Raw genomic sequence first — 19,999 nt, forward strand, 5'->3', positions numbered from 1 at the left:
ATGTGAGTAAAATCCAACTGTACTTTATTTGATTATATGACTGCATGTGCATGCCGATTTAAGCGCACATCATTTTAAATAGTGCGCAAGCACGGAAAAATTTCTTACCAAAAAATCACTAATTACAATAGAAATGTTACAGTACAGGTGGCGCCACACACTTATCTGAAAACATGCAATATTTGTGCTAAACTTTTGTAACTTTATTTTAAAAGAAACTGTATGTTTTGCGCGGTTTTTGCTGGGTTTTTCGTTACACTATTTTTAAACTAGTGGCACGCCAAATATTATCACAGTTGACAATTGGTAGGTGGAGCCTCTTAGGTTTATGAATTTAAATGTCTGACTAAAATAATTTCTCTTATTTTACAGCTGTCTATTGCATTATACATTTCTCTGACTACGTAAATATTCAATCGTTTTAAGCTTTTATTTATTGCCAATTCATTCCTGTCGAATATTTTACATCGAATTACGGTTTCGATTTAGCAGACATCTTTGAGCTCTCGAAAGAGGTTTTTCCAGTTGGTGACGTCACTGTTGAATCCGTCATCGATGTCAAAAGGAAGTTCGCTTCCTCCCCAGTTCAAGCCCGCCAATGTGAGACGATATGTGAAGCACCCCGCGCCTGGTTTCTCCGCGTCTGGTTTGTGACATCACGAGAAATGTATTTTTTAAGATTGTAATGTATATGCAAATATTGACTAATACTACTTGATCGTCATTTCACATAAAAAGCAAGTTTAAATGAACTTTGTCCGCCAAGTCTTTCTAGATTATGTTCTTTCATCAATATTCATGCTCATAACACTTAACATTTAACTTAAAATAAAACAATGTGACTTTTTTATAGTGTTGTACACTCTGACTTAAAAAAGCGAAAACTAAATTCTAAACAATTCAATTGCAAAAATTTTTTTTTATATCGTATCTAAAAAATCGCAAAAAGTATGAAAGCAATAACCGACCTGCAATGCAAGTTCCGAAGCAAATTCCATCGATGGTTTCAAGAAAAACGTGCACTGCATGGCCGACGTGGAAGTTGGAATATTTGGGAAGATCAATTTTCGGATTTCTGTTCTTGATGAATCGACGTTTGCGGAAGGAAAACACAACCCTGACCTGAAAAGCAATTTTCCTTTAAATTCAGCTGGATAAACTTTATTGCAAAATATTACGAAATGTAGAAATAAAATCATACCATTTCCGTACAGCAAATAAAACAATGAGTGAGTTGTGATTAGTACATTTTGCCAGTGGGTGTTCTATATATTAAACAACAATCGTCCAAAACTCTGAAAGCTCGTTAATAAGCTCTTAGGACTGAGCTCTCCACGGTGTCGAAGCTTACCTTAACCCCGCAGTACCTGGCGGCGTCTCCCACTGCATCGAGAGAAGCGACAAAATCTGGATGAATTCGAATTTCAACGTCATCGTAACCTACCACGTTTGCTGTTGGTTCGTATTCAACCAACTGACAATCTGTGAGATAATAGGTAAGTTTTTGCTCATGACTTGCGGTTTGTGCGTTTTTGTGAAAAAAACATTGTTTAATCTTAAATGTCTAGGCTGTGATGTATCAATTGTAACGAGAAGGCCGACTATAAATTGGGGTAATTTTAAGAAAACTTAGTGAGCCGCATCATGTGAAATGCCTACTCAAAATATCACGGCAACCGTATTTCTCAAGAAAAACATAATGCAACAAGTAAAGACTAAATAATCCAAAACCCCTCTCTTACCTCCTTCCTGTTTAGTATCGCAGCATTTTCTATCTCCTGGTCCACCGCACAATCCATCCTCGTATTTGCCATTGCAGAAGTTTGTCGAGTTTTGGCAGGTGCCCAACGCTTCTTCGCAGGGTTCGTCGTCAACGCTCCAGTCCTCTTGATCCTCCATGCCTGTGACAGGTAGTTTTTATCAGCTTAACTAGAGAAAATCTAAACCAACCATTTATGAGAAATTATTTGATGGCTTATGAAAATAAATCGCCTAGAAACGAAATCCGTCAGATTTAACAACACGAAAAGTTGACATGAGATGAGAAAGTGACGTGTGAAATGCTGAACCAAGCAAAGATCGAAAATAAGCTTACACTGAGCGTCGCAACCCATGCAGCATCTGAAGTGGTTTCCTCCGGTACAATTTCGCTCGGAGTCGTCTTTGTCAGCCCACCCTCCCATACACTGGTTGGTCGGCCAATAGAGACAAGCTCCGCCGGCATCTCTGCATTCTTGGTTCGCGCCTGTAATTTATTTTTGTTGATTAAAGATAAAAATTTCTACTCCAGTTTGCTTGAGCAGCCTACCGCTTCAAATTAATGGATATTACTTTGAAAGAAAGATAAGGCTAACAATACAGTATTCAGTATATATACGTACTATAGACATTTTCACAACATTGCACAAATCTCACCAGTAACAACAAATAGCAAGAACAGGGCAGCTATTGTCTTCAACATCTTTCTTTAATGTAGCTCTTGTAATCTTCTTCAAGTTGAACAAAAAGTAAGTGGCAAATTCGAAACGACTTGCACAGAATGAGTAAGAAGTTAAACAGCTCCGATTTATATAGGAAAGTTTGCAACCTAATTTGATCGAAACTGCCCTGGGCAGTTTCAACTTGAGGAGAATACGAAACTTTTAACTTTAACTTTAACTTTAACATTTTTTTTTTTTTTTTTAACTTGAGGAGAAGACGAAAGCTGAACGAAACTGCTGCAAGCTTTGGTCGTTCCCAGTTAGGCTACTTTTCGTGTCTAATCAACTTTACCTGAAACTTTTTGGTTATGTCTGGTAATTATCGTCTTAACGTAACTTATATTAAACTTATTGTAAGCAAGGGACAAAAAATATCTTTAAACAACTTGTTTCTTGCTGTCTTGCTGTTTCTATGACGGCTAACGTTGTAAAGGATGCTGGAGGGGCTACACTTTTTTACTACAAAGACTTTTTAAAAACTTTTTAAAGAAAAAAGGAGATTTTTATGACGTCATGAGTCGGTTGAAATATGCTGCTATCCACGTGACCTGTTATGACACTTGCTCGTTCCAATATTGTTGAATTTTAATTTTTTGCCAATCAAATTATTTCTTACAAAATGCCAAAAATTATCGGAATTAAGAAAAATGCAAGAAAAGAGATAAAGGTTTATTTCAAATTGCAGAGAATAACTTTGTTTGGGCAGATTCTGCAAAGGTGCATGATCACCCGACTAAATACGAGTTAATATGAGTCATCGTTTTCAGCTACTACGGCAAAATCACGTCATAGCCGCTGGCGCTCGAACGTTGAAGCGAATTTCTGCAAAATATTTGGTGAAAAAATATACCTCGTGATTACCTTCAAGTCTGCTATTTACGAACCATACGTTTTTCTTGCTTCGGAAATTGTGTGACGTGTCTTGATCAAACCCGCCCAAGTCTCGACTTTATGAAAAGATTCCATCAATCAATTAAAACAAAGAAAACTATTCAAAACGCTGATCGTGTACAATCACTTTTCGGGTCGATTTAACAACAATAACTGTAGCGGAAATTAACTTAAAGCTTATCTGAAGCAAACTCAATATGACATTGACAAAAGTATTTTAAAGCAATTTTTTAAAAGCATTTTCTACGTCTAAACTTCACCAAACAAAGCGTAGACTTATTTGACGTTTTCAAACATGGAAACAACTTTGAATTATGTTGTTTCCATGACGACAAAGGTTATACGATGGGAGTTCCGTCATCATTTACCATATTGACCGTCCAATTTGTCTGAAGTGAAAAGGATATTTTTACATCATCAAGGTTCTGTAGAATTAAGCTGGTTTCCAGATCAGTTGTTTTGACGTTTCTTTTGTAAATAAAATCAGGTTTTTAATCGTTTGCCAATCAAGTTTGTAATTACCAAATTCTTGCCAGGAAAAATTGAAAGTAAAAACAACGAGAAATGAGGTAAACGCTTTCTAAAGCAGAAAATAACTTTGCTATAAGGCAGAAAGTTCTGGAGAGCTTTTTTCCAAAAAAATGAACGCCAACTACGGGCAAGTTATGAGTCATTGTTTTTCTGCTTGTTAGAATAACTACGTATAGCCGTTGGCGCTCAGCCGACAAAGCATACTTCTTCAAAATATTTGTTGAAAAAATAATTACAAGCATACTGTTGGCCTCGAGATTATAACTTCAACCTCTCTTCTACGAACATGCTTCCTATTTCGGACATTTTTCAACTTCATTTGATCGAAACTGCTCAAGGCTTTTTTTCAGCCTTAAATCATGACTCAAATGTGGTAAGATGCCAAACATTCATATTCAAGTACCAACTATTTTTAGTTTTAATTGGAAACCTTCCATAGCCGATGGCGCTCAAACGATTAAGCATATGTCTCCAAACTAATCATTTGTTAGGTTAAAGCATATTTACCTTTATCCAATGCCATGTACAGCTTACGAACCTATGCTTACGGCTTCTGAGATTTCAGGACGTCATTCGATTGAAACTGCTCGAAGCTATTTTTTCAATCTAAATCCTCGACTGAAATATGTCTGCCAGCAAGCTACTGCATTGAGACTAAAATTTTCAACGTCTTGCTGTTTCTTATTTGTGCTTTATAAATCTACTGCAAATAAGTGCTATCTTGATCAAGATCAAACACCAGATTTCTTGAAAAGTTGAACTTGACGTGAAAGCATCACGCAAAATGGAATCATAAAAATCTCAAATCATCGGAGTTTTATGATTAAAATATACGCAGCAGTTCTCTTCAATTCTTAGCAGTCCTTTACGTAACGCCTTTATCTCGTTACGTAACAATACATATATGTGCAAACCTTAACGATTCATATCAAATAGAGCAGTCCAGACTTAATCTTCTAGAATTTGGACATGTTTTCGGATGACCGGCTCGACTTATTTATTAAATTAGTTTCTGTATATGCTCCTTTCTTGTCTTGCCTATAGAAATATCTCGATGTTTTCATACGATACTTTTATGCTTTTATTTATTGCCGATTCATCTTTAACAAAACAACACACATATATGCTCAATCATAGTCGGGTTATATTTATGTAGGCCGCCGGAAATTATGCATCGAATCGCGGCGACGATTTAGCAGATGTCTCTGAGCTCTTTGAAGAGATCCTTCCAGGTGGTGACGTCGCTGTTAAGTCCGTCATCGATGTTGAAAGGAAAATCTTTTCCTCCCCAGTTCAAGCCCGCTAATGTGAGACGATTCGTGAAACATCCAGCGCCTGGTTTCTCCGCAGCTGGTTTGTGACATAACAATGAAATCATTATATAATGTTGTACGTACACTATACCACTTGATTGTCCAATCATATAAACAACACGTTTAAATGATCTTTGTCCGTCACGGTTTATACGATTTCATCAACAACCATAAAACAGACATAACATTCAATATAGAGCAGTGTACTGTATCTCTTTTATTGTAGCCTACTTGTGTATGGAAACTTGAATTTAAAGAAGTGAAAAATTTGTAACTCAGTCGTAAAAAGATCTCTTTTATTGTCTTTAAAAACCTCTAAAGCAGCATGAAAGCCATAACCGACCTGCAATGCAAGTCCCGAAGCAAATTCCTTCGATGGTTTCGAGAAAAACGTGCACTGCGCGGCCGACGTGGAAGTTGGAATATTTGGGAGGGTCAGTTTTTTTAAAAATAAATCGACGTTTGCGGAAGGAAAACACAACTTTGACCTACAAAGAAATTTTCTTTTCAACTTATCTGTACAAACTTCATTTCCAAATGTACAATTAAAATATTTACATTAAGCCATTTAAATGATCACTGTGTCATGACATGTCAGCTTACCTTAACCTCGAAGTAAATTAAATTAAATTTTGCCAGTGGGCGTTTTATGGATTAAACAACAATGGTCCAAAACTCTAAAAGTTCGTTAATAAGCTCTTAGGACTGAGCTCTCCACGGTGTCGAAGCTTACCTTAACCCCGCAGTACCTGGCGGCGTCTCCCACTGCATCGAGTGAAGCGACAAAATCTGGATGAATTCGAATTTCAACGTCATCGTAACCTATTACGTTTGCTGTTGGTTCATATTCCACCAACTGACAATCTGGGTCAAAAGTTAATAAGTATAAACTTTTTTTCTCTTGGAAGTGTAAGTCAGTACCGGGTACAATACGTATAAGTGTAGCGACGTAAATGTATGGTAGCGAGCAAAGAGATTTCGAGCTACAAGTAAATGCATCAAATGATCGTAAATAAAATTTTGCTACTGTAACTACGGAATGTCCGCAAGAAATTACCGCTTCTTATGGAAAAACAAAAAACTTAATATTCCGAAAGCAAAGTTTATTATCGAGTAAATGTTCTCTCACCTCCCTCCTGTTTAGTATCGCAGCATTTTCTATCTCCTGGTCCACCGCACAATCCATCCTCGTATTTGCCGTTGCAGAAGTTTGTCGAGTTTTGGCAGGTGCCCAACGCTTCTTCGCAAGGTTCGTCGCCAACGCTCCAGTCCTCTTGTTCCTCCATGCCTGTGGCAATTGTATATTTGCAATGAACGTTTTAAAAGTATTGGCTGGTTTATTGAAGTAAATCGTCTAGAAACGAAATCTATCAGATTTAACAACACGAAAAGTTGACATGAGATGAGAAAGTGACGTGTGAAATGCTGAACAAAGCAAAGATCGAAAATAAGCTTACACTGAGCGTCGCAACCCATGCAGCATCTGAAGTGGTTTCCTCCGGTACAATTTCGCTCGGAGTCGTCTTTGTCAGCCCACCCTCCCATGCACTGGTTGGTCGGCCAATAAAGACAAGCTCCGCCGGCATCTCTGCATTCTTGGTCCGCGCCTGTAATTTGTTTTTTCGATCAATGATAAAAATTTCAATTGCATTTGGCTCGGGTACAGCTTTAAATATACTAATATTTTACTTTTGAAAAGATAAAATTAAATACTACACTGCAAAACTTTTGCATAAAATTTGCAAAAATCTCACCAGTTACAACAGATAGCAAGAAGAGAGCAGTTATTGTCTTCAACATCTTTCTTCAGCAATTGTTGTAATCTTCTTCAAGTTGAACAAAAAGTTAGTGACAAAATTGATAGGACTTAAATGACTGAGGCCACCAACGACTGTGATTATATAGGAGGGTTTATGACGTAAATTAAACAAAACTCTTGAGAATTTCAACTTCAGGAGAAGATTTGCAAAGGGTGAAACCGCTCCAAGCGCTGATAGTTTCCGATTAAGCTTTCTGCTTTACCTAAAGTTTTCAGTTATTTTTTGGTAATTGTTGTGTAAACGCTGTTCATCATAAGACTTATCTCAAGTGAATTCGCTGTGATATAAAATATCTTGGAATAAAATTTGCAGCATTTTCGAACATTGACATACTCTCTTGCTGTTTCTATGGCTTTCAATGTTATACAGAATGGAGAATGGAGGTGCTGCATTTATTTGCTTCATTGATTTTCTGAATTTTATTTTTTTAAAACAAGAAATTTTAATCAAATTATGAGTCGGTGGAGTCATGCTGATATCTACGTCACCGGTTAAGACACTTGTTTTTTTCAATGTTATTAAGATTTTATTTCTTTAAGTTCTTTATTTACGCAAGTTAGTTCGATTAAAAATTGTTTACCGGAAACTATCGAAACTAAAAGAAATGGAAAAATGAGTCAAAAGGTTGTTTACATAATTTAAATTATTGCAATTATTTAATTGCAGAGAATAACTCTGTTTGGGCAAGTTTTGCTAGAGGAGCATTTTGCAGAAATGAACGTTGACCAAAAACAATTCATGATCAAAGTTTTTCCGCTACTAAGAATAATTCGATAGCCAATGGCGCTCAAACGGTGAAACATATTTCTCCAATTTATCTGGATTAAAATATTTACAAAGCATTCTCTTGGCCTCGAGATTAACTTCAACCTGCCATATATGAACCTGCTCTCGGCTTTCGGTATTTCTCTCATAAATTGATCGAAACTGCTCAAGGCTTTTTCGTTTTCAATTTGATTATATTCCTGATTCAAATATGACTGCCAGCAAGCTGATACTTTAAGATTAAAATCATCTACTTTTTGCAGTTTCTCAAAAAAGTTTTGTTTAAAGTATAATACAGATAATTAGTGGTCACATTCGCCCAGTTCACATGACCTTTTGACAACGTGATTTAAGCAAAAACTTCTGCAATAATACCAGCTACAATCTAAAACATAAACAATCAACATAAACACATCGGATTGAAACACAAACTAACAATTTTATTCAAGATATCGAATACAGACTATAGCACATACGGTATTATGCAAAGAGTCCTGCAAATCAGTAAACGCTTAAAGTATGGAACGACGCCGTATCTAGCCTATCTACAGCTTTTCGAATGCGTTCTGACCTCCTCAAGTCAAGTGCAGGTAACGACGTTGGTTGAGTAGATACTCCTTCATTCGAATCATTTTCATCATCTTTAATATCTCGCCACCAGCAGCATCAACATCCACAACAAAAATCACGGTTAACAACATCACACTATCAAGCACGTCACTGTTTTCCGGCTGGAGAAACGTATCATGCACAATGCTTTCGTCATCACCAACAGAAGAAACCATTTGCTTAGTCAACGAAGAAAGATCTCTTAAGAACACGGCGGTTTCTCTACCCGACGGGAAACGAATTGTTGCATCAGTTTCTGGGACAAATGGCAACTCTTTGTCAATCACTCCCAATGCGGCAGAAGACAAGTCGTTTTTAAGAGTGTTTAAGGATTCGAACGCCTCTTCACTAAGCTTCCGTCGACCTTCTTGCGAGCGCTCTAAAGATAGTCTGGAAACTGACACTGCATAAAATCGCCTTAAAACCGCATAAAAAAGCAAGTAAGGATGTCTGTGCGCCAGACGCCATTTAGCGGTCATTGTAAATTTTCTCTGTTTGACTAGTGTTCGAGCTCTTTTGGATAAAGATGGCAAAGCTTCTGCGCTTGTTACACTTTCAGTTGGTGTGTTCTAATGCAAACGTCTTTAACCTTGGACAGTTGGATTAAAAATTTTCCCTATAACGGGTCACTTCCCAATAGAAAGACAATTTTCAGCCGGCAACATGGCGATTGTTACGGTTTCACACTCAATGCGTCATATTAATAAAGTAAGAAATTTTCCGGTCCAATGCGCATTTGACGTCGATGTGGACTAGTTTGTTATTGTTTTGACGATAGCTGGTTCCAGGTCTAAGCTAAGTAGTAAGTTTTGTGTGGGTTAGAATTTTTGGTATTTTGGAGTATTTGTCTTAAAATTTTAAGCTAAAAACTTGTAAAGTTTAGGTAGATGTTATAAAAAACTGAGTACATGGATTCTGTTCAAATTAAGACTGTAGACAGTCATAACCTTGATCTCGTTGCAAGCCAAAATTCAGGATAGGTTTATGATGTAGTTATGCGATGGTAGCTTCTTGATTTAACGTACTTTGCATTGAAAATCCTATCTTTTTGAATTGGGACATGACTCCTTTATACTTGTAACGTATCCAATAGCTTTGATACGCGTGATGTCGTCGATTTATTGTTTTTTAACTTCGATAATATATGACTCCTTAAAGGTCGTTTTTATCCCAGCCTTATACAAGCGTTTAAAATGAAGAGGCATGATGTAAGAATGTGAGTAAAATCCAACTGTACTTTATTTGATTATATGACTGCATGTGCATGCCGATTTAAGCGCACATCATTTTAAATAGTGCGCAAGCACGGAAAAATTTCTTACCAAAAAATCACTAATTACGATAGAAATGTTACAGTACAGGTGGCGCCACACACTCACCTGAAAACATGCGATATTTGTGCTAAACTGTGGTAACTTTATTATAAAAGAAACTGTATGTTTTGCGCGGTTTTTGCTGGGTTGTTCGTTACACTATTTTTAAACTAGTGGCACGCCAAATATTATCACAGTTGACAATTGGTAGGTGGAGCCTCTTAGGTTTATGAATTGAAATGTCTGACTAAAATAGCTTCCCTTATTTTTCAGCTGTCTATTGCATTACACATTTCCCTGATTAGTGATTACGTTATTATTCAATCGTTTTAAGCTTTTATTTATTGTCAATTCATTCCTGTCGAATATTTTACATCGAATTACGGTGTCGGTTTAGCAGACATCTTTGAGCTCTCGAAAGAGGTTTTTCCAGTTGGTGACGTCACTGTTGAATCCGTCATCGATGTCAAAAGGAAGTTCGCTTCCTCCCCAGTTCAAGCCCGCCAATGTGAGACGATATGTGAAGCACCCCGCGCCTGGTTTCTCCGCGTCTGGTTTGTGACATCACGAGAAATGTATTTTTTAAGATTGTAATGTATATGCAAATATTGACTAATATAATAATATAATAACTTGATCGTCATTTCTCATAAAAAGCAAGTTTAAATGAACTTTGTCCGCCAAGTCTTTCTAGATTATGTTCTTTCATCAATATTCATGCTCATAACACTTAACATTTAACTTAAAATAAAACAATGTGACTTTTTTATAGTGTTGTACACTCTGACTTAAAAAAGCGAAAACTAAATTCTAAACAATTCAATTGCAAAAAACTTTTTTTATATCGTATCTAAAAAATCGCAAAAAAGTATGAAAGCAATAACCGACCTGCAATGCAAGTTCCGAAGCAAATTCCATCAATGGTTTCAAGAAAAACGTGCACTGCGTGGCCGACGTGGAAGTTGGAATATTTGGGAAGATCAATTTTCGGATTTCTGTTCTTGATGAATCGACGTTTGCGGAAGGAAAACACAACCCTGACCTGAAAAGCAATTTTCCTTTAAATTCAGCTGGATAAACTTTATTGCAAAATATTACGAAATGTAGAAATAAAATCATACCATTTCCGTACAGCAAATAAAACAATGAGTGAGTTGTGATTAGTACATTTTGCCAGTGGGTGTTCTATATATTAAACAACAATCGTCCAAAACTCTGAAAGCTCGTTAATAAGCTCTTAGGACTGAGCTCTCAACGGTGTCGAAGCTTACCTTAACCCCGCAGTACCTGGCGGCGTCTCCCACTGCATCGAGAGAAGCGACAAAATCTGGATGAATTCGAATTTCAACGTCATCGTAACCTACCACGTTTGCTGTTGGTTCGTATTCAACCAACTGACAATCTGTGAGATAATAGGTAAGTTTTTGCTCATGACTTGCGGTTTGTGCGTTTTTGTGAAAAAAACATTGTTTAATCTTAAATGTCTAGGCTGTGATGTATCAATTGTAACGAGAAGGCCGACTATAAATTGGGGTAATTTTAAGAAAACTTAGTGAGCCGCATCATGTGAAATGCCTACTCAAAATATCACGGCAACCGTATTTCTCAAGAAAAACATAATGCAACAAGTAAAGACTAAATAATCCAAAACCCCTCTCTTACCTCCTTCCTGTTTAGTATCGCAGCATTTTCTATCTCCTGGTCCACCGCACAATCCATCCTCGTATTTGCCGTTGCAGAAGTTTGTCGAGTTTTGGCAGGTTCCCAACGCTTCTTCGCAGGGTTCGTCGTCAACGCTCCAGTCCTCTTGTTCCTCCATACCTGTGGCAATTGTATATTTGCAATGAACGTTTTAAAAGTATTGGCTGGTTTATTGAAGTAAATCGTCTAGAAACGAAATCTATCAGATTTAACAACACGAAAAGTTGACATGAGATGAGAAAGTGACGTGTGAAATGCTGAACAAAGCAAAGATCGAAAATAAGCTTACACTGAGCGTCGCAACCCATGCAGCATCTGAAGTGGTTTCCTCCGGTACAATTTCGCTCGGAGTCGTCTTTGTCAGCCCACCCTCCCATGCACTGGTTGGTCGGCCAATAAAGACAAGCTCCGCCGGCATCTCTGCATTCTTGGTCCGCGCCTGTAATTTGTTTTTTCGATCAGTGATAAAAATTTCAATTGCATTTGGCTCGGGTACAGCTTTAAATATACTAATATTTTACTTTTGAAAAGATAAAATTAAATACTACACTGCAAAACTTTTGCATAAAATTTGCAAAAATCTCACCAGTTACAACAGATAGCAAGAAGAGAGCAGTTATTGTCTTCAACATCTTTCTTCAGCAATTGTTGTAATCTTCTTCAAGTTGAACAAAAAGTTAGTGACAAAATTGATAGGACTTAAATGACTGAGGCCACCAACGACTGTGATTATATAGGAGGGTTTATGATGTAAATTAAACAAAACTCTTGAGAATTTCAACTTCAGGAGAAGATTTGCAAAGGGTATAACCGCTCCAAGCGCTGATAGTTTCCGATTAAGCTTTCTGCTTTACCTAAAGTTTTCAGTTATTTTTTGGTAATTGTTGTGTAAACGCTGTTCATCATAAGACTTATCTCAAGTGAATTCGCTGTGATATAAAATATCTTGGAATAAAATTTGCAGCATTTTCGAACATTGACATACTCTCTTGCTGTTTCTATGGCTTTCAATGTTATACAGAATGGAGAATGGAGGTGCTGCATTTATTTGCTTCATTGATTTTCTGAATTTTATTTTTTTAAAACAAGAAATTTTAATCAAATTATGAGTCGGTGGAGTCATGCTGATATCTACGTCACCGGTTAAGACACTTGTTTTTTTCAATGTTATTAAGATTTTATTTCTTTAAGTTCTTTATTTACGCAAGTTAGTTCGATTAAAAATTGTTTACCGGAAACTATCGAAACTAAAAGAAATGGAAAAATGAGTCAAAAGGTTGTTTACATAATTTAAATTATTGCAATTATTTAATTGCAGAGAATAACTCTGTTTGGGCAAGTTTTGCTAGAGGAGCATTTTGCAGAAATGAACGTTGACCAAAAACAATTCATGATCAAAGTTTTTCCGCTACTAAGAATAATTCGATAGCCAATGGCGCTCAAACGGTGAAACATATTTCTCCAATTTATCTGGATTAAAAATATTTACAAAGCATTCTCTTGGCCTCGAGATTAACTTCAACCTGCCATATATGAACCTGCTCTCGGCTTTCGGTATTTCTCTCATAAATTGATCGAAACTGCTCAAGGCTTTTTCGTTTTCAATTTGATTATATTCCTGATTCAAATATGACTGCCAGCAAGCTGATACTTTAAGATTAAAATCATCTACTTTTTGCAGTTTCTCAAAAAAGTTTTGTTTAAAGTATAATGCAGATAAAACATATCTCCATCCAGATCGAATGCCAGATTTAAGGTGAAGAAAGCAAAATTGACAATTAGTGGTCACATTCGCCCAGTTCACATGACCTTTTGACAACGTGATTTAAGCAAAAACTTCTGCACTAATACAAACTACAACCTTGCCTCGAGCAATCAGCACATGCGCATGCAACATTCATAGGTTACGATGCGGCACACACAAAATTTGCTTCACAGAAACTGTCTGTAACTGTGACCTGATTCTTTAAAATCGAAAAGACTTCTTCGAACAGGATTATGATATATTTTTTCAGCATACAGGCTTGGACTGCGATTAGTTGTAATTCCACTTTAAACTAAAGGCAAAAATTCACGAAAACAATTGATTATAGGCCACCTTTTGTCTTATTGTATTAAGTGTATCAAATTTCGTCACAACAAGATGCAATATTACTTTTGTCGACGGTGGATTTTCAGCAAAAAAGCAAAAAGACAGACAGGATAGAATTCCAAAGGCACACGTTACATCAACAACCATCCATCTGGTGACAAACATACCGAGTTGTGAAGCTGGTGTCCTTGGACTTGAAGTTCCTGCATTTCTTATCTTATTATATTCTTCTTACAATTGCATTTAGTTATAAAGATTTTCATATGTTTCTTTGAGATGTACTGAATGACCAATTGGTACGGAGGCATATTTGTTTCCGTTGTGCAACAGCACACGCTTTGAACTAGCCTTGGAGCTGTCTATGAATAGACGTCATTCCTTTGAATCATACACACAGCCAATTGCATGTAAGAGGCCACCTATGTCATGACAAAACACAAAGGTATCTTCCATGCTGAAGTACGGAACCGAACCTCCCTCTCTTAGTCTGTAGAATGAACATGTGGTTCCAGAAACCAGGAGATTGTTGTGATGTAGCCTAGATCCTAAAAGCTCTACAGAATCTTTTGGCAAATTTCAATCACGAACTGACGCATTTAAAAAACCCGGCTTGATTAGTACCGGCAGCTTCTTATCTGAAGATGAGCAATAATCTTCACTTTTAGTAGAACTGTCTTGCAATGTGCAGCTATCTGTCTCACTTAATGATTGAGTTAAAGACATAAATGTTGGTACAAGGGTGCTGTCAGAATGAGTCACGGGTCTCGTGCGAGATATTAGGATAGCTGATTTTGGATTTATTTTTGGAGCTAAATCCAGCTACATTTTCAATACATAAATAACAGTCGTCGACATAGTTTCCTGACTTTCTCCGAAGCTCAAATTATTTCGTTTGCCCTTGGTCCATTGTATCACATTTTCGACACATTCCCTGCACACCCTGTGAGGTTTCCAGGACATGTCTTGACCAACTAGTTTAATGCCGAAGTATGCTAAGTAAGTTTTTTTCACTAAGTCCGTGATGTTTTGTCTTTGCTTTGGAACAGTAAAGCATCCACAAATATAGCAGAAAACATGTGGGAGTAGCTTACACCTTCTTCGTCCAGCAGAAGTACTTGCCATTGGCAACAGGTTGTATAAATAACTAAAGAGATGAGTAACACCGGTTTGCAGAAAACTTTATGAAACGTATCTAAAAATATGAAATAACTTAACAGATTCACCCACATGTAAACTACTTAAAATAATTAGGCATGATCTATTTATCTACTTTATCGATTTCATTTCAAATGATCTATTTGACCCCCCTACGGGGCGCCCAAGGTAGTTATGCAATGTATAAAATAAGCTGATCGAAGATCGTTCGATTGCAGCCAAACACAAGGTGATAGACAAAAACTCACTGCGATTTTGGAATCAGCGCTCAGTAAGTACCTTAAAACATGGTTTACGTTTACTGCATTCTGAAAAATTGAGGTAGACTGGTGTAAAGTTTTATGCTATATGGTAAATATTTTCTCTTACCATCAAAACATTGAATTGAATTTTGTGAAAACGTTTGAGGTTACTTTAGGAATTAGCAGCCAAAATTAACCAGAATAAGTCATCTTTTTGTAATGAGAATAAAAAAAATTTTTTTTGTAGACCGGTTTTGTCTGTTGCCTCTGTATCTCGAACAATGTGATTTGAAATGTGAAAATGCTACATGAAGAACTTCAAGTCCAAGGACACCAGCTTCACAACTCCGTATTTGTGTCACCAATTGGATGGTTGTTGATGTAACGTGTGACATCGTGAATATCATTTTTTGGAAGGCATTTGTGAAGCTTGCTGTGCCGATATCCGTAAGAGAAGTATATTATTAACCCTGTAAATATTAAAGGATTAAATCGCTTAGTGTTAATAGATTTATAGCACTTGGTTTGAAGTTGCAAAACGCAATCTATTCCTATATCCTCGCTTACCTATCCCCATCCATATAGACAGTCGTATCCAAGTGTCTTTTTGTATGCTCAGCAGCAGAGCTAAGTTTATCAGTGTCGTAATATAAGGTAACAATGGAACCAATGGTAGCTGTGTAAATTAGAGGCGGATATTAATTTACAATTGACTACTTAATTACATTAGGATTGATCGAAATCGTTGGTAAAAAAAGATTTGCTGCTTATGCTAATACGAAGAATAAAAATGACTCTTATCACCAATCTTCGTCACCTTAAACGTTGGAAAGTTGTCGTCTCTGACGAAAGCGTAAAGAAGCAACAAACTGGCCAGTGCGATGGTCACGAAGACAACGGCGAGGGTTATAAACCACCACGATTCCACCCATTTGAACCCAAAAATAAACAAAGCAAGAGCCCCGGCGGTAAAAACAATGCAAAACAATAACAGCGCTGTTGGAATGGAGCCCGGCTCGAAACTTCTGATCCAGCCGATAAATCGATGCTCGTTTTCCGCTGGTTGGCATTTAGGTGTCCCGGGAGTCCCGGTCTTTTTCTCAAGCAAAGATGTTTGACTGGTGGGCGAAGAAGGTTCCTGCGAGGCTTCCTCTTCGTGTCGTTCTGAACTCGTAAAAGGCGTCGAACCGCTAAAATTAAAGAGCAAGGAGATGCCGATAAAAAGCGATAAACAACTTCAAGTGAGCTGGAAATTAATCGCTCAAAACATACCTTGATTCAGCCGTCACCTTCACGGGCGAGTACCTCAGCTTAATCAGGGCAAAAGCGACCGACAAGCAGGCGAGCAGCTGCCCAACCGAAAGTAAATTAATGAGATCTTCCGTTGTTAAAATAACAGCCAGCAGCACTCCAAGCATTCCACCCATCACCGTTGCTGTTATTGGCACCTAAAGAAATGAAGATTTATAAAACGATTATTCCCGTTTCGTCTTTGACCCCGTCGTGTTTTGCTACGTCAGTCAAAATGTTTTTCATAGTTTATTACCCCGGTGCGCTCGCTGATTTTAAGGAGAAATGGCATCAACAAACCGTCACGGGCCATTGCGTACAGATAACGTGGAACTGACGTCGAAAGGGAAATGCAGCAGCCAACCGTCGTGGCCACAACACCAACAGTGATGACGTATTTAGCCCAGGTCCAACCGACCTTGGCGTAGATGACTGTGAAAGTTGACGTAACGGGAATCTCATACCAAGGCAGAAGTGAAACCAGTGCGATTGACACGAACGCGTACAACACGGTGACTGAACCGACCGATGCCACGATGGACAAAGGGATATCTCTGAAACAAAAGCATTGTCTGTGCAGAACCAATCACAAGTGATGCTGAAAAACTACCGTGTTTCACCTGAGGGGATTCATCGCCTCCTCTGATACAGTTGCTAGTATTTCATATCCTTCAAAAGCGGATATCAAGGTGGCGGCACCAGCCAGACATCCTGTGAAACCGTGAGGAAAAAATCCACCCGAACTTTCAGACCCTGCTATGTTTTCAGTCTTACCAAGTATGATTCCTGACACTGAAATAAAAGTTAATTTTCATCGTGCATTGCGTTTTAAGTCGAAACAAAAGCACAGGTATAGGTGGTTGTTAAGTACAGCAAAAGCTCTGCAGAAACCGTTATCTTAACAGCTTGAAAACTTCAGTAAACTTAAGTAAATTTCAGCAAACTTCAGTAAACTTCGGTAAACTTCGGTAAACTTCTGTAAACTTCAGTTAGTTTTACCTTTATGAAGATTGTAACCAAACTAATGTATCACCTTAAACCTGAAACTTGTGCCACGATTGAGCGAATACTTACACTCACCCATGACAAACCCGAATATTAAAGCATTTCCTGTTGTCATAATAATGTTTATTATGGTAGACGTCTTAATACCGAAAGCAACAAAGACAGTTATAACCGCCATGATACCACCGGCAACAAAGTCCGGATAAGTCGCCACAAGGCCTCCGCTCATGGGAAGATGCACTTGCATGTATTTCTTTATCGGGTTTCCAAACATGGCGTCAATATACCTGTAACAAGCCAAATTGTTTTCCAAGTTTATATAAATGACCTAGTAGCGTGAAAGTTGATTCAAAACTAGTAATGTTTGAAAGAAGCGTTACGTAACGGCACAACTTCCTTAATGGACTTAATAAGCCGAAGCTTTTAAAGTGCATAGAACATCTTGTAATTTACATACTGGCTGCAGCCCTTTGCTCCCGCAGCAGCTCCTACTGCATGACCAATAACGATGTTCCACCCCACCAGAAAGCCTATGAGTTCACCAATCGCGGTGTAGGCGTATTGGTAGGACGATCCAGCAACAGGGATCCTCGTTCCCAACTCTGCGCAATCAATCAATCAAACGACAGATTTGTAATTGAGTGTCATTAACCTACACAAAATATGCTGGTGATGTTTTACCTGAGTAGCAAAGTCCTGAAAGCGTGGAAGCCGTTCCCGCAAAAACGTAGCTTAAGATCACCGACGGCCCAGCCAGATGTAAAGCGGGACCCATGGCGAAATATATTCCCCCTCCGACTATGGCGCCGTAAGACAGAAAGAGGAGGTCGGCAAAGCTTAGGCATCTCCGTAGTTCTAAATTGAAATAATGTAACTGAAATTAGACTTCTTTTAACCCGCAGATGGTTGCGAGCGTTTGTATTTGACAAAAAATGAAATGATTGCGTTATGAATAGTAGAAAATGTAACCTTTGCTAAATGTCAGTAAAATGACTTAATTAAATAGTTTTTTCAAATACAAGCATACCTGATGAAAATGTCTTACTGGGAAATCCTTTCTTTCGAAACATATTTCTCAGAAAACTAATAATTTCTTCACCGGGTGACATCTTGGGACTATCTAGGTTTAATGGCTTCAATTTCATTTCAAAATATATTTCTAAAAGAAGTCGGTAGGACTTCAGACAAATCCAAGTTGTTTTGAGGGTGCTATGCTGTTCGTTTTACCAACTAACCTTAGCATCCAAAATGTCATAAACTGGAAATTTTAACAGTAAACCTGGCATCTGCTAGTTGCTTTCATGTAACTTGCCTCATTCACAACATCGCTCTCGAATGTACGAGTATCCTGCCACTATCGCCTTTATACCAGGCATTTTTATCAAAGTAAACTTTTCGGCCTTCTGTTTCCTGTAAAGGCAACCGGGGTTTCTGCCTGCTACAGGCTTATTGTCTTGGAAAGCAAGGATGTATAGACTATACATGGATAAGCATCTTGTTTGTATTGATGGATGGTGAGGAAAACTGCAACCCACACAAGTGTATAGACTTGAGCTTCGAGCGTTATTGCACTGAGCATTTATCAACATCCAAGCTTGGGAAAGGAGTAAATACTTAACTCAATGCAAATTTTTTCAATTTAAAAATGTTAACTTGGAACAATCAATGCTTTTCTGTGTAAAGAAAATTAGTTACAGCATTTTTGATTTCGAAAGCCTTGTGCAACATCAAAAAGCGGTTTTGAACGTTTTTGCGTGACCGCGAGCTCAATCCTGGTCACCAGTTGCGGTCATAAAGAAATAAAAGGTAACTGGAACTTCTAGGGTTTCCGATTACTTTCTGAAAAAATCTTGTTTTTTTTCAGTCAGCATTGCCTATTGTTTGTCTCAACCTGGTTAAGTCAAGTTAAGTTAAGTTAACTTTTTAAATTATTATTACTTCATATGGTATTCATAAGGTATTCGGTAGATTCAAAGCAACTTATTTAGTAGCCTATAATATGTTTTCTGTGTTTTCTAATCACGGTTTCTTAACGATACGATTACCATTACACTTTATGCCTGATATCATTGCACACACAGACAAAAGTTCGATTCATTAATTATCTGTCGCCTCCGTATCTCGAACAATGTGATTTGTATTGTGAAAATGCTGCATGAAGAACTTCAAGTCCAAGGACACCAACTTCACAACTCCGTATGTTTGTCACCAGATGGATGGTTGTTGATGTAACGTGTGCCTTTGGCATTCTGTCCTGTCTGTCTTTTTGCTTTTCTGCTGAAAACTCCACCGTCGACAAGTGTAATATTGCATTTTGTTGTGACGAAATTTGATACATTTAATGGCCTATGACGTAATAATAATGTAAAATAATTGATGATAGTATTAACAACGAAAATAAGCTAAAAAATGGGAAATGAGATACAAACAACAGTAAAGAACGAGCACTAAAATGGCAAAAGGTTTAAAGCGTATATAGCAATAAAACACGAGAAATGTTGAAAGAAATTTAGAAAGCAGAGTGTCTTATCTTCGATCATGTATGATTATGGCGCTAGTTGGCGCTACATACCTAACCAAAGAAATGTAACCGAAATAATCAACCTAATTATTACGTCATTATTATCGTACATAGTCATAGTTCACCGATTTCTCACTTCCTGGACCTTGGTCTTGTAAAAGTGATTTGAATATTTACCTTTGGACAGATGTGATCGTTGGGCATTCCACTTTTCACAAAGTCGCTTTCGGTCGTGTTTGTTTTGCATAACAAGTTTCGAGTCTCAATACAC

At 37.6% G+C, this 19,999-nt stretch overlaps 4 protein-coding genes across 4 annotated transcripts; all 4 read right to left on the minus strand.

The window, feature by feature from the left end:
* Window positions 1-428: 428 nt before the first annotated feature.
* LOC143446678 (uncharacterized) lies at window positions 429-2,606 on the minus strand. The gene is made up of 6 exons (XM_076946434.1): window positions 2,416-2,606; window positions 2,096-2,245; window positions 1,743-1,901; window positions 1,352-1,482; window positions 969-1,122; window positions 429-643 (listed from the first exon to the last, which is right to left on the minus strand). Exons 1-6 carry the CDS (start codon window positions 2,459-2,461, stop codon window positions 486-488), a joined length of 798 nt encoding a protein of 265 aa, XP_076802549.1. The 5' UTR covers window positions 2,462-2,606; the 3' UTR covers window positions 429-485.
* Window positions 2,607-4,970: 2,364 nt separating this feature from the next.
* LOC143446705 (uncharacterized) lies at window positions 4,971-7,126 on the minus strand. Its single transcript, XM_076946466.1, has 6 exons — window positions 6,970-7,126; window positions 6,673-6,822; window positions 6,345-6,503; window positions 5,949-6,079; window positions 5,559-5,703; window positions 4,971-5,252 (listed from the first exon to the last, which is right to left on the minus strand). Exons 1-6 carry the CDS (start codon window positions 7,013-7,015, stop codon window positions 5,095-5,097), a joined length of 789 nt encoding a protein of 262 aa, XP_076802581.1. The 5' UTR covers window positions 7,016-7,126; the 3' UTR covers window positions 4,971-5,094.
* Window positions 7,127-10,046: 2,920 nt separating this feature from the next.
* On the minus strand, window positions 10,047-12,147 carry LOC143446696 (uncharacterized). Its single transcript, XM_076946455.1, has 6 exons — window positions 12,010-12,147; window positions 11,713-11,862; window positions 11,385-11,543; window positions 10,994-11,124; window positions 10,611-10,764; window positions 10,047-10,273 (listed from the first exon to the last, which is right to left on the minus strand). Exons 1-6 carry the CDS (start codon window positions 12,053-12,055, stop codon window positions 10,116-10,118), a joined length of 798 nt encoding a protein of 265 aa, XP_076802570.1. The 5' UTR covers window positions 12,056-12,147; the 3' UTR covers window positions 10,047-10,115.
* Window positions 12,148-14,677: 2,530 nt separating this feature from the next.
* On the minus strand, window positions 14,678-18,529 carry LOC143473208 (cationic amino acid transporter 4-like). Its single transcript, XM_076970092.1, has 10 exons — window positions 18,235-18,529; window positions 17,889-18,062; window positions 17,665-17,809; window positions 17,283-17,494; window positions 16,823-16,994; window positions 16,459-16,756; window positions 16,185-16,360; window positions 15,730-16,102; window positions 15,480-15,588; window positions 14,678-15,382 (listed from the first exon to the last, which is right to left on the minus strand). Exons 1-10 carry the CDS (start codon window positions 18,350-18,352, stop codon window positions 15,252-15,254), a joined length of 1,908 nt encoding a protein of 635 aa, XP_076826207.1. The 5' UTR covers window positions 18,353-18,529; the 3' UTR covers window positions 14,678-15,251.
* Between the last annotated feature and the right edge of the window lie 1,470 nt (window positions 18,530-19,999).

The sequence above is a fragment of the Clavelina lepadiformis genome, chromosome 1 (genome assembly GCF_947623445.1).
Source record: "Clavelina lepadiformis chromosome 1, kaClaLepa1.1, whole genome shotgun sequence".
Classification (NCBI taxonomy): domain Eukaryota; kingdom Metazoa; phylum Chordata; class Ascidiacea; order Aplousobranchia; family Clavelinidae; genus Clavelina; species Clavelina lepadiformis.

Coding starts and splice junctions, on each gene's coding strand:
- LOC143446705 (XM_076946466.1), bottom strand. CDS start 7,015: ATGTTGAAGACAATAACTGCTCTCTTCTTGCTATCTGTTGTAACTG. Junction 6,823..6,969: donor CTTGCTATCTGTTGTAACTG/GTGAGATTTTTG, acceptor AACAAATTACAG/GCGCGGACCAAGAATGCAGA. Junction 5,253..5,558: donor CTTCGGGACTTGCATTGCAG/GTCGGTTATGGC, acceptor GTCACAAACCAG/CTGCGGAGAAACCAGGCGCT.
- LOC143473208 (XM_076970092.1), bottom strand. CDS start 18,352: ATGAAATTGAAGCCATTAAACCTAGATAGTCCCAAGATGTCACCCGGT. Junction 18,063..18,234: donor CAGTAAGACATTTTCATCAG/GTATGCTTGTAT, acceptor ATTTCAATTTAG/AACTACGGAGATGCCTAAGC. Junction 15,383..15,479: donor GTCTATATGGATGGGGATAG/GTAAGCGAGGAT, acceptor TAATATTTACAG/GGTTAATAATATACTTCTCT.
- LOC143446696 (XM_076946455.1), bottom strand. CDS start 12,055: ATGTTGAAGACAATAACTGCTCTCTTCTTGCTATCTGTTGTAACTG. Junction 10,765..10,993: donor CCAGGTACTGCGGGGTTAAG/GTAAGCTTCGAC, acceptor ATTGCTTTTCAG/GTCAGGGTTGTGTTTTCCTT. Junction 10,274..10,610: donor CTTCGGAACTTGCATTGCAG/GTCGGTTATTGC, acceptor GTCACAAACCAG/ACGCGGAGAAACCAGGCGCG.
- LOC143446678 (XM_076946434.1), bottom strand. CDS start 2,461: ATGTTGAAGACAATAGCTGCCCTGTTCTTGCTATTTGTTGTTACTG. Junction 2,246..2,415: donor CTTGCTATTTGTTGTTACTG/GTGAGATTTGTG, acceptor AATAAATTACAG/GCGCGAACCAAGAATGCAGA. Junction 1,483..1,742: donor CGATACTAAACAGGAAGGAG/GTAAGAGAGGGG, acceptor ATTATCTCACAG/ATTGTCAGTTGGTTGAATAC.